This window comes from Balaenoptera physalus (assembly GCF_965194825.1).
Source record: "Balaenoptera physalus genome assembly, chromosome: 10".
Classification (NCBI taxonomy): Eukaryota; Metazoa; Chordata; class Mammalia; order Artiodactyla; family Balaenopteridae; genus Balaenoptera; species Balaenoptera physalus.
In genome coordinates this window covers 104096707-104109421 of record NC_138889.1, presented here as the reverse complement: position 1 = coordinate 104109421, position 12715 = coordinate 104096707, and the positions used below count along the sequence as shown (strand labels likewise).

Below are 12715 nucleotides of genomic sequence, written 5' to 3'. Positions count from 1 at the left end.
AAATTCTCCATTAAGACAATTTTTTTTTTTTTTTTTTTTTTTTTATTGATTGATTGATTGATTGCTATGTTGGGTCTTCGTTTCTGTGCTAGGGCTTTCTCTAGTTGCGGCAAGCGGGGGCCACTCTTCATCGCGGTGCGCGGGCCTCTCACTATCGCGGCCTCTCTTGTTGCGGAGCACAGGCTCCAGACGCGCAGGCTCAGTAACTGTGGCTCACAGGCCCAGCTGCTCCGCGGCATGTGGGATCCTCCCAGACCAGGGCCCGAACCCGTGTCCCCTGCACCGGCAGGCAGACTCCCAACCACTGCGCCACCAGGGAAGCCCCTAGAGTACTTTTACGTGCACTTAATTTTCATTTAAACATTTTATTAAAATTTTTAAAAATTTAATAACATTGTTGTTGTTTGTTTTTACAGTCACAGACATGATTTTTGACAAAGATGCCAAAGCAATCCAATAGAAAAAGAAGTCTTTTTAATAAATGATGCTGGAACAACTGGATATGTACATGGGAAAAAAAAAAAGAACCCCAAGCCTTACCTCACACCATACCTAAAAATTCATTCAAGATATAAAGCTCTGTTCATGACGTGGGGATAAGGAAAGGCTTCTTGAACAGGTCACAGAAAGCAATAACCATAAAAGAAAAAGCTGATAAATTGGGCTTCATCAAAGTATAAAACTTCAGCTCTTCAAAAGTCACGTTAAGAAAATGAATAGACAAGCCACAGACTTGGTAAAAAGATTTGCAAACATGTATCTGACAAACAACTTGTATGTAGCACGTATAAAGACCTACAATTCAGTAATAAAATGACAAGAACCAAATTTTTAAATGGGCTAAACAGGACTTCCCTGGTGGTGCAGTAGTTAAGAATCCGCCTGCCAATGCAGGGGACACGGGTTCGATACCTGGTCTGGGAAGATCCCACATGCCGTGGAGCAACTTAGCCTGTGCGCCACAACTACTGAGCCTGCACTCTAGAGCCCACAAGCCACAACTACTGAAGCCCACGTGTCTAGAGCCTGTGCTCCGCAACAAGAGAAGCCACCACAATGAGAAGCTCGTGCACCGCAACAAAGAGTGGCCCCCGCTCTCTGCAACTAGAGAAAGCCCATGTGCTGCAGTGAAGACCCAACTCGGCCAAAAAATAAAATAAATAAAATTTAAAAATAAATAAATAAAATAAAATGGGCTAAACAGTTGAACAGATACTCCACAAAAGAAGATATATGAATGGCTAAAAAGCATGTGAAAAAACATTCAACAGCATTCATTGTCAAGGAAATGCAAACTAAAACCACAGTGAGGCACCAGGACATACCCACCAGAATGGCTAGAATTTAAGGCACTGACAACACCAAGTGCTGACAAGGCTGTGGAGCAGCTGGATCTCTCATACGTTGTTGGTGGAAGTGTAAAATGGTACATCAATAAGTCCTGACAGTCACTTTTAAGCCAGTCATATACCTTCCTATGACCCGGCAATTCTATTTCTAGATGTTCACCAAGAGAAATAAGAATATGTGTTCACAGGACTTGTTTGTAGTGTCTTCATTCATAATAGCCCAATACTGGTGACAGCTCAGGTGTCCATTCACAGGCGAATGGATGGACTAACTGGTCGAGTCAGACAACGGAATACGCATGCTCAGTATTAAACACGGACAAATACTGATGTGTGCGATGACACGGATGAACCTCAACAACACTGAGCTGAATGAAAGCAGGCACGTGCAAAAGAGTCCACACTGTACGAGTCCATCTATATGAAATTCTACAACAGACAGAACTAATCTATGGCAGAGAAAAAATCAGAGATACGGTTGCTTGGGCTGTGGGGAGGCGTGCTGTGAGGACCGACTGGGATGGAGCATGAGGGAACTTTCTGGGGTGATGGGAATTTCTGCATCTTGACAGGAGGTTGATGCAAGCATTTGTCAAAACTCAGCAAACGTAGAGTTAAGATTTGTGCATTTCACTGTACGTACATTTTACAGCAAAAGAGAAAAAAACTTTAAATACAAAATATCAAAGTGGAGTTAATGATATGCATTCTGAAGTATTTAGGGGAAGTGTTCTGATGTCTGTAATTTTCTTTGAAATGCATCCAAAAGTAGATGGATGAATGGGTGGGAAGAGGGATGGAAAGATGGACAGATATGCAGCGAATCAAGTAGAGTGAAAAGTAGAGTGAAAAGTTAATGGTTATCTAAGTGCTGGGTGCTTACCGTAAAACTCGTTCAACATTGCTGTATGTTTGAAATTTTTTATAATTTAGAAAAATTCAATAACATTTTATGTACTTATTTTTATAGTTACCTTTTTAATTTTGGCAAGTGACACTATTGATATGACTTTTTCCATTTACAGTGATGATATAAAGTTTCCTTTTAAAATTAATTTGTCTAGGGAATTCCCTGGTGGTCCAGTGGTTAGGACTTGGCGATTTCACGGCCAGGGCCCAGGTTCAGTCGCTAGTCGGGGAACTAAGATCCCGCAAGCCACGCTGCGTGGCCAAAAGAAAAGAAAAAAAAAAAGAGTTAAAAAAGATAAAATAAAATTAATTTGTTTAAATAAAAAGGGGCTCAACTTAAGAACGATAGCAAGTGAACATTAGTATAGATGGCGCATGGATATGGCAGAGCTCACGATGGCAATGAGTGAACAGGGTAAGTCTGGGACAAGTGGGGTGCTGGGAAGTACACAAGTTCTGGGGCAACCTTGATTTAAACCCTGTTTTGCTGCTTGCCAGCTGTGTGGCCGAGGGCAAGCCTCTCTGAGTTTCAGTTTCCTCGTGTAGAAATGGGATAATGCAATCTCCTCTGAAAGGAGGCTTGCTGTGAGACGACCCAGGGAAAGCCTGGCTTGGGAGGCCGCAGTAAGCGCCACCCGCCTCCCTGCATCTGGGAAGGGCGGAGAACATTGCTACCTGGGAAAACAGTTTGAAGGATACAACCAAGGCAGGGAGTATATGTGCTTGGTGGGGACGAGTGGTCGGGGGAGATTCTAAGAAGGTCCACCACACTGAACGGGGAGTAAGAAAGCAGAGAGCGAGCAAGTACAGAGCACCCACGCAGACACGAGTCCCAGCTACTTCTGCTGCCTTGTGGGAAATGTGAGGCCCACACTCAGCAGGGGAGGATGGACCCCAGCGGCCCCGGCTCCAGGGCCCTCTGGTGCATCTATTTCCTGAAGCATGCTTGGCTTTGGGAGTTCGCTTCTTTTAGCATCTCAGGTCCTCCAGACGCCTGGGCAGAGAACCAAGAACTGTCTCCACTTTCCACAGTGAGAAAGACAGATCTTATTCGTTAAAACCCTTCTCCCCAGTCTGAGGGCATCCAGCCACCTGGAAAGAAGGGGACCAATCCTTCAAGCACACTGAACCATTGGAACTAGGGAGGGGGAAAAAAAATCTCAGGACAGCAGGAGACCCAAGAGGCCTCTGACCCCTGCAGACCCACAGCTCTTGCTGTTGGAAAGGTTTGCTTTGAGCTCTGCAATCAGATTGACACATCAATTTTTTTTTTTTTTTTTACTCGTTTCTTAAATAATTGGGAACACCTTCTACATGCCAAGTGATGTGCCAGGTACTACGGATCTCAGGCAAACAAAAATAGATCTAGTCCTTGTCCTCATGGAACTTGAAGTCCAGTGGGGAGACGGGCATTGATCAGAGAGTGACGGATTTAAAACTGAGATGTTAGGGAGGGCTTCTCTGAGGAAGTGGCACCTGAGCAGAGATCTGAAAGAGGATAGGAGTGAAGAAGGAAAGGGAGGAAAAAGCACTCTGGGCAGAGGGAACCGTGCAAAGGCCCTGTGGTGGGAGGGGTCGTGGAGAGGATGAGAGGCTGAAGGAGCCTAGGAGGAGCTGGAGCACAGAAACTGAGAGTGAGGCCAAGATGAGGTTTAAGATGTGGGCATCCCAGGCAGGAACCTTAAAGGTCATGTCAAGGGTTTTCATTTTTATTTAAGAGAAATTGAAGGGTTTTCAGGAGGGGGGAAGCCATGGTCAGAACAATGCATTGGAATACACTGATTTCAGGGCTGCAGGTAGAGGACAGATTCAAAGGGGGTTCAGATGGCTGTAGCAGTTGTCCAGCTGAAGGATGGGAGTAGCTTTGACCATGGTGATGATGCTGAGACAGAAAGAAGTGGATGGATTCAAGAGCTTTTTTGGAGGTAAGTCAACCAGTCTTGGGGACGAAATGGAGGGAGAGGGAGGGGTTCAGAACAATTCCTAGCTTGAGTGACTGGATGGATACTGATGCCCTTCACTGAGGGACTACAGAGGAAGACTAGGGAGGTTTTGTGGGGTGGGTCAGGAAAGGGGAATAGCCTGGTTCCCTTTTGGATGTGCTGAGTTTGCTGGGCCTAGAGACACACTGGAGGAGTCCGGCTGGCAGTTAGATGTGCAGGCTGGAGCTCAAAGGAAAGTATGGTTTGAAACATAGATTTAAGAATTGTCAGGAATGCCCTGGCGGTCCAGTGGTTAGGATTCAGCGCTTTCACTGCTATGGGGCCGGGGTCAATCCCTGGTCGGGGAGCTAAGATCCTGCAAGGTGCGTGGCATGGCCAAAAAAAAATTGTCCATACCCTGGTGTGGGTGAGATCACTAGAGGGAGTACGGAGAGAAAAAAGGAGGGCTCCTAGGACAGCATCATGAGGAACTTCAAATTTAATGACGGTGGGGGGGTGTGGGGGGGTGAGATGCCTCCAAAGAGGTAGAGGTGGGGCTGAAAAGGCAGAAGGAAACGAAAGGAAATGCTTAATCATGAAAACCAAGGGACGGGGAGGTTTCTATCGTTGGTCAGAGGGAAAAGTAAAGCTTTGAATAATGTCCGCTGGATTTAGTAATATGGAGGTCCTGGTGACCTTAGTGAGAGATGCTTTCATTCAAATAATGAGGTGGAAAGCCAGAGAGGTGAAGATAAGATAAGGAAAGGAGACAAGGAAGTGGAAACAGTGTAGTCAACCCCTCGGAGAAGCTGACTTGTGAAGAGCAGGAAAGGAAAAGTTTTCATGTGCCAGTAGCCACACTCACCCAGTCTTTCCCTAGACCTAATTCTTGAGCTTAACTTGTTTTGCTGGTTCCCCTCCTCAGTGTCTATCTTGAGGCACATTTAGAACAATAAATAGGAGGCATGCCTTTAATCTGATCCTGTCCTGAGACACTTCATCTAAGGCAAAAGTCTTACTGGGCCTTTGTTGCCCAAAGCATTGCTTATATCTCATCTTTTTCTATTTAGCGTATAGATGTTTAACCCTGGAAGGCCCAAGACTTCTGGATTCTATTTCCTTTCATTCCTACTTGAACACCAGGTAATTCTTTGCTGAGATCATCTTGTCCTTCTAAATCCTCACCAAATGCAGCCGGTAGTAGCCAATAGGGATGATTGATTGGTTTTCTGCTTTCCAGCCTCTTCCTTGTGGGCTGCCAGCTTGGAAAACACATAGGGTACCTCCCCAGTCAGAGCAGGCATTAGCTTTACCCAGTGTTTCACTAGTGCAGAACACAGAACTCCTACTTTTCAAGGATCCTCCATCACTTTGATCACTTCTGCCCAAGTGCTAAGCCAATGTCACCACAGGCGAGTAACTCAATTCATCTGGGCCTGTTTCTTCATTGGCAAAATGAAGATAAGCGTACAACCTACTTCATAGGGCTGTTATAGGAACTGAGTGAGTCAATGCAGGTATTGTGTTAGCCCAATGTGTGGTCTAGAGAAAGCACTCGGTACATGTTGGCTGTTCAAATAGTCGAGGAGGAATTACATGTGTTCGTATGATGCTGATACTAAGTTCACAAGAGTCTGATATACTAAGCAGCCTCCTTTTAAAAAGTATTATAGTGAGAAGTTCACCTGCCCAGGGGACAGGATACTCACTCATGCTGGTCGGTCGGTGATTTTTTTTTTCTCTATAAGCAAATCTACACTGGAAGCCCAATTACCATCTGTTATCAGTTACCAACAGCTATAATACTGTTGGTAACTGTATGTAGCTATAATGCTGCATAACAAATCACCCCCAAACTTGGTGGCTTAAAATAATAAGAATTCATTTAGCTTAAGGGTCTTTGGGTTTGCAGTTTGGACTGGGCTTGGCTGGGTAATTCTTCTGGTCTTGACTAGTCTCACTTACCTACCAGCTGACTTTGGCTAAGGGGACAGGGATGAATTGGACACATGACTCATCCTCCGGAAAGCTAAGCTGGGCAGGCTTTCAGGTGGTGGCAGAAGAGGTACAAGCGCTCTGGCAAGCCCACTCGTGCCAGTGCTTTTCAAGGCCCTGCTTACTTCATGATAACCGACATCCCGTTGGCCAAGCAAGGCCCTGGCTGACCCCAGGGTCAGAGGGGAGGGCCCTGCAAAATCACAGCAAAGGGAGTGGCTACAAGGGCTGAGTCTGCCAGACCCTCATAAAATTGATCGGTGAGAGTGAATTCAGAACAAGGGAAGCTATTTCCAGGATATTAAAAGTAGGTGTCTCAGAGCTCCATGGCCTGGTGTGGAGGTGCGCCTGTCACGTGCGGCTGGATGTCCCACGGCCTGTGCCCAGTTGAGTCAGTGCCTGAGACACACGGACCAATCCTCACTTCTCTTCTGTTCGCTTATCCCTCCTTCAAAGGTCGTCTGGAGCACGGGCTGTATCTCATTCACCTCTGTCTCCTGGGCCTGGCACTAGGCCTAGCACATGGTGCTAGGGCTGACAACCTCTGCTTGTGAATCAGTGAAATAAAGAGTGAAATTATAGGGACGTCCCTGGCAGTCCGGTGGTTAAAACCCCGTGCTTCCACTGCGGGGGACACAGGCTCGATCCCTGGTCGGGGAACTAAGATCCCGCATGCTTTATAGTGTGGCCAAAAAAAAAAAAAAAATCCATCTCTGATCCCCAGCATCTAGTGAAGACCGTTACAGTGTATCTTTCTAATTACATTTCTGAGCATCACTCTTCCTGTTTGGACCAAGCCCACTGCTGTTTCTATTTGCGCAGGAAACACAGTATCTAGTATAAGTTATCTACTAAAACCTTCTCACCTCTGCATGACTCTGCTGAGGGGTGGGAGCAAAGAGAGACAGGGGAGCAGGGGAGAGCCTGTGCTCTTAGGAGCAACCAGCAGTGGCTTGTCAGCAAAAGTGATGGAGCCAGTGGACGCAATAGAGGTTGGACAACTCAGCTGGGGGCCCTGGAATGGGGTTCACATAGTCTTTCCGACCAGCCACATCCAGCTCTCAGAGACAGCCTGTGGCTTGGAGGGAAAAGACGGATAGTGACAGCAAGACCCAGAAAGCTTCCATCCTCATCTCTGCTGCTCAGGGTAAGGATGAAAGCCTTGAAGCAGGGCAGAGATCGAGCCCTGCCCCTGGCCCCCCGAAAATCCAAAGGCAGTCTCTCTGAACTCCAGACCGTCACCTGGAGAGCTAGGCTGCACCCGTCCCGCTTGGAGGGCTCAGGTGTTCAGGCTGGAACTGCTGAGGCTGTGACATCATCTCTACAAGAGTCAGGGCCCGAGGGGGAGGGGGGAGCCTATAGGGAACCAAGAGGGGGTCTCTGCGAAGGGCTCTGCACAGCAGTCCTCCACGGACCAAGACAAGATTCAGGTGAGGAGTCAGGAGCAGAAGAGTAATGACGACAGTTCCGTGTTTTGAGGTAGCAGACGGGGCCTCGGTGCACAGGCCCTGGAGGCCCGGCTTCCAGTTCCAGCCCCCACCCCCACCCCCCGCTTCCCGCCTGCGGCTTCCGGCAAGCAGCTTCATCTCACCAGGCCTCACTTTCCTCACCTGGCCAAGGGAATGATAGTTGTGCCTGTCTCGTATCCCTGTTGTGAGGCCTGAGTGATGTCATTCGAGGAAAGCTCTTAGCGGTGCTGGGCGTGCCTTCGGCCAACACCACCATTAGCCGTGATTACGAGTGTCACTCAGGTGCCACATACTGTGCTGAGCACTTCACACAGGTGACTTCTTTAGTCCTTACACCCACACGTGAGGTGGTACTTTGACTTTCCTTTCTACAGATGAGACACGGAAGCGTGGAGAGGTTAGACAACGTGACCAAGGTCACCCAACTGACCGATGGGAGAGCCAGGATTCTACCTTAGGCCTGACCCCCAAGCAGCTGCCCTGAACCGTTCTGCTCTATTTCTCCAGCACGTGTCCCAGGGCATCACCAGATGTGAACATTTCACCACATACTGACTAACTGAAATCCACTGCGAAACAAAATGTACATCTTAACATCATAATTTGCTTTTTTAACTCTACATGCTGTGATGTGGAGTTATGTAAAATGTGTTCACATTGTCCTTTTAAGGAGAACATTCTCCTTGGCAGGAGTATCTGGATTCAGGCGAGACCTGGGACCTAGCAAAAGACTACCTCTCAGGTTACGAGGAGGGAGATTTCTCCTCTGCACGTCTTCTCCTTGGATGCCTGATGTTATTTATCTTGGATAGCTTCAACTTTTCCACCATCCGCCCTGAAATGTCTGACTGCTGACAGACGTTTGTTTCTTAAAGGCAAACTTAAACTCCACTCCTTGCCTCAGGTCACCTGTCTCACCAATGCCACGTCACCTGACTAGGGAAGAGCCTAACACCGGTCCTCAGTGCCAGAGGGTTCACTGGGAAGCCGAACAAGGTGGCTTAACTGGGAGCTGATCAGCACCCTCAGCTTGACAGCTGCAGGATGGCAAGTTCTCCGTCCTCAGATATGACGGGCTGTACCAATAAGATGCTGTCAGCACAGGTCTCCCAGCCCAGCTTGCCATTTAAGGCTGCGTGAACTTCCCCATCATGGAAACTTCCTGTCTAGCCACGATAGCAGCAGATGGATGGAAAGATAAAAGTAAGACTCTCTACTCTCCCAGTGGAATCTTTCCCTGGGGATGTTTAAAAATATGAACAAGGTTTGGGTCAGTGCCACCCTCGCTGAGCTGAAGAGACAGAGCAGATGACCTCCAGACGATGGCCAACACCAGTCAGAGGTGCCTCTGCGATGACCCCGACAGATATGCCCCATCTAAGGCTCAGGGTCGGGCAAAAGGGATTTGGCTTATGGATTCTGAAGACTTAAAATGATTAAGAGAGGAAATGATGGGGAGAGGACAGCTTTTACTGCCCCAGTTTGACGTCTGATGTGGGAGCCTGTGCGACAGGCCTTGTGAGACCACTTCAGATGGGACAGGGCAGAGCCAGACGCCTGTGTGCCCCACAGAGGCTCTGAATGAGGTCAGTGAGCAGTGATGTGTCACAGGGAGAGGAATAAGTCCAGTTTTGTTCATCACAGATCCTTGCGGGGCTGCTGGCCCTTGCAATATGTTTATTAATTTTTAAAAAATGTCCTGTGGCTGGCCTAGTTTTACTTAATGCCTAATAAAGGGAAAAACTGTTTACATAGCACCCCTGGTCTGACACTGAGCAGCTGAAGTTAAGCAAGATCCTTCACTTTCAGAGATGACACAAGACAGCAGCCTGGGAAGAAAACAACTCCTTTAGAAGCATGCCATTCCTAGGTCAAAGTGGCAGCAGCTGAACGTTATGTTAAATAAGACAAAATCAGGGTTAGGAGAGATCAAACCCCCGGGGGATAAAGCCCAAGCTGCATACTTGGCTGCTGGGATCTGTTGCATAAGAGTCCAGGATAGATGCGTAAGTCACTGCCCAACTCATGTGCACTTCTGACAAGTCTAGACATCTCTCTACATAAACTCTGTTTAACATTCTCCACACAGTACATCAAATGAGGCCCGAGAGATTGGCCAGAGTCTGTGGTGAGCTCCCAGGGCGATCGATGTCTGCTTCTGCCCCCCATTTCTCACTCCCATTCCTTGCTTAGGAGACAGTGCTACAGATTTTTCCATTGAAGTCCTTGACACCAGGGTCTGTTTTGTCTCCAGTCTTTACTGGCTGGTAAGACATCCCGTGGTTCCTTAACAGGTCTGGCTTTCCTACCTGCAGGACTCTGCTTTGCATGAAGCTCTGGTGACCCCGCTGACATGCCAGGCCATTTGTGTTAGGAGACAGCTCCTAAATCTCAGGCTGAGGCCATGACCTAATGCTGACACCTAACGTCTACCGAGAGCTTACAGCGTGCTGGGGACCACGGAAGAGCTCCGTGTGCTTTATCTCTTCACGTCTGCTCTTCATAAATAGTTAAGACAGGGAGCGTCATCATCCCCACTTTACAGATGAGGAAATCGAGGCTCAAGCCAATTCATTTATCCAGACAGTAAGCAGCAGAGTCAGGATCTGACTTGTAACCCGTGCCTACCCTCATGAGAGCTACTGTGGGTGACCAAGGGCTTACTTTGGGAAGCATCTGGCAGCTTCCTGTCCCCTGTGTCAGCGGTCCCCAACCTTTATGGCACCAGGGACCAGTTTCATGGAAGACAATTTTTCCACAGACGGGGGGAGGGGGCCATGGTTCAGGCGGTAATGCGAGTGATGGGGAGCAGATGAGGCTTTGCTCACTCACCCGCCGCTCACCTCCTGCTGTGCAGCCCGGTTCCTAACAGGCCGTGGACCAGTACCAGTTCATGGCCCGGGGGTTGGGGAGCCCTGCCCTAAGTGACACACAGGTCATGGCTCAGAACCGTCAAGTTTCTTTGCTATAACTTCTCAAAGCGTAGATTTCTACACAGTTTCCACCAGTAAGGTAGCATGTTCTGGCAGAAAGTTCATGAGCTTTGGAGACAGACTGAACTAAGCAAGATTCTGGCTTTCTGACTGAGTAGTGACTTAATCTTGGACAAATCACTCTCTCTGAGCCCACTTTCTCATCTACAAAATAGGTGTGACACCACTTGTCTGCAGGGGAGCTGTGAAGCTCTACTGAGATAAGGTAAATAAACAAAGGCTGGTTCTCTGCTCTTCCCTCCTCAGCCAGGAACACTGAGGGGCAGGCGGACCACGAGGAAGCCCCGTGGGAACCCCGAAGCGCAACAGCGCTGGAAGCGTGTACCTCCTGCCTGCGTGCAGCTCTTGTGCTCGCCAACTGCCTGCCTAGCAGTTCTGGCCTGCCTTCCTCACCTTGAATGGTCCTGGCCCAGTCTGGGTGATGGCCATTCTGACTGGATTACAGCTCCTAGGGGAAAATTCCTCCAGTGAGACTACCCTCCTGGCAATGTCGAAACCTTCTAGTCCTAGAGCTAAACACTTTCAGCTAATTCATCCTAACATATTATTTCTTATGCGTTACTAGTTTGTCAACTAAAACGATCGTGGAGACTGTAGAAATACAGAAAATGTTTGCTATAGTGCTGCATGAAGATAAAACCTACGATTGTGACCTTGTAAAGCTCTATAAATGTATGCCTGTGGGTTACATGAGAAGAGACAAAATTAAAATAACTGTGTGAGGGCTGGGGAGTTGTGATTTTCCTTTTTAAAATACTCTTTAATACTCAATTATCGTTCAGTTTACAAAGTGAGCATTTTAGAGAAAATCTGATGAGGATGCCGACTCTTGAGCAGCACGCCCACACCGTTCCTGCCCACTGCCCTCATTCTGCCCGCTGGGCCCTTGAAGGATTCCGCTCAGGGGGCTTGGATCAGCTTCCCTTGGCAGAAAGAACCATCCCAGGTTGGAAGGGGGAATTTCACTGGAACAAAGCCCTGGGTCACCCGGGGAGCTTTCCACACAGCACGCAGAGCTGGCTGCCCCTCTGCACTGAGCTCACTTCTGGCTGAAGCAACGAGCTGGCACAGCCGCTTCCCCTACAGTGCCCTCCTGTGGAGCCAGAGAAAGTCAGGCCCGAACACCGGTAATTTAGACAAACCGCTTTGAGGCTTAGAACGGAACCACAAGGTCTTAGAATGAGATACACTGAACATTTACATTTCCTCAGGAGAGAGGCGGGTCCATCACTGGAGACAGGACCAACGGTCTGGGTGGGCTGAGCATCTAAGGAGAAGCAGGACATCAAGGTCAATACCCATCATAAGCAGTGAGCATCCGCAGACAGAGGCCAGGCAGGCAGTGGCGCTCAGCTCAATGTGGCTTTTCAAAGAGGTATTCGAGATCTGGGGCCCGCAGTCGCTGCTCTCTGTTTTTGTTCTTAGTAAAGTCTCTCAGCAGGGCCATGACTTCGTTTTCAAATATTTCTGGGGCTGGTTTTGCTTCTGCAAGAGAAGGATGGGCAAAAAGAATTACGTTGGTCAGTCAGTTGTCAGTTATAACAATCTTGAAACTCGAAACTCTGGCCTTGGCCAAAAACCACAGTGGATACACAGAGCAGCTCCATTCTTCCTCTGAATATACACGGCAGCCTGTACCGCGGGTTGGCAACCTATAGCAGCCACTATTTGTAAAGAGCTTTATTGGGACAGCTGCTCTCACTTGTTTACATACTGTCCGTGGCTGCTTCTGTGCTACGATGGCAGAGTTGAGTAGTTGCCACAGAGACCATATGACTGCAAGACGATGACATTTACTATCTGGTCTTCCATGAGCAATTTTGCTGACCCCTGGCCTGTCCAATCTTGGCCGTATTGTTTTGCTCTGCATTTGGTACTTCAGTTGTTTTCTGAGTACTGTTTTCCCTTCTAGCCTATATATTTCCTGAGGCAGAAATCCTTGGATGTAAGTGACAGCCACTGATAACTCTAGTAAACTTAAGCATAAAAGAATTTACTGGAAAGCTAATAGAGGCCCCCCAAATTAACATGAACCTGGAGAACCAGATTTGCATGGAGAGGCAACAAACGCACCGAGA

General features: G+C 48.0%; 1 protein-coding gene and 1 long non-coding RNA gene across 6 annotated transcripts in view; one reads left to right on the top strand and one right to left on the bottom strand.

Moving 5' to 3' along the window:
* Window positions 1-11926, top strand: part of LOC309668167 — a 31142-nt gene extending 19216 nt beyond the window's left edge. For all 3 annotated transcript variants that reach the window (XR_014268099.1, XR_014268100.1, XR_014268101.1), the window contains one exon: window positions 417-11926. This is a non-coding gene — a long non-coding RNA (uncharacterized lncRNA). The remainder of the gene's footprint in view (window positions 1-416) is intronic.
* Window positions 11371-12715, bottom strand: part of SDHAF2 (succinate dehydrogenase complex assembly factor 2) — a 13103-nt gene continuing 11758 nt past the window's right edge. For all 3 annotated transcript variants that reach the window (XM_082477582.1, XM_082477580.1, XM_082477581.1), the window contains exon 4: window positions 11371-12122. In XM_082477582.1, coding sequence (XP_082333708.1) covers window positions 11992-12122 — 131 coding nt within the window. In that variant the 3' untranslated portion in view covers window positions 11371-11991. The remainder of the gene's footprint in view (window positions 12123-12715) is intronic.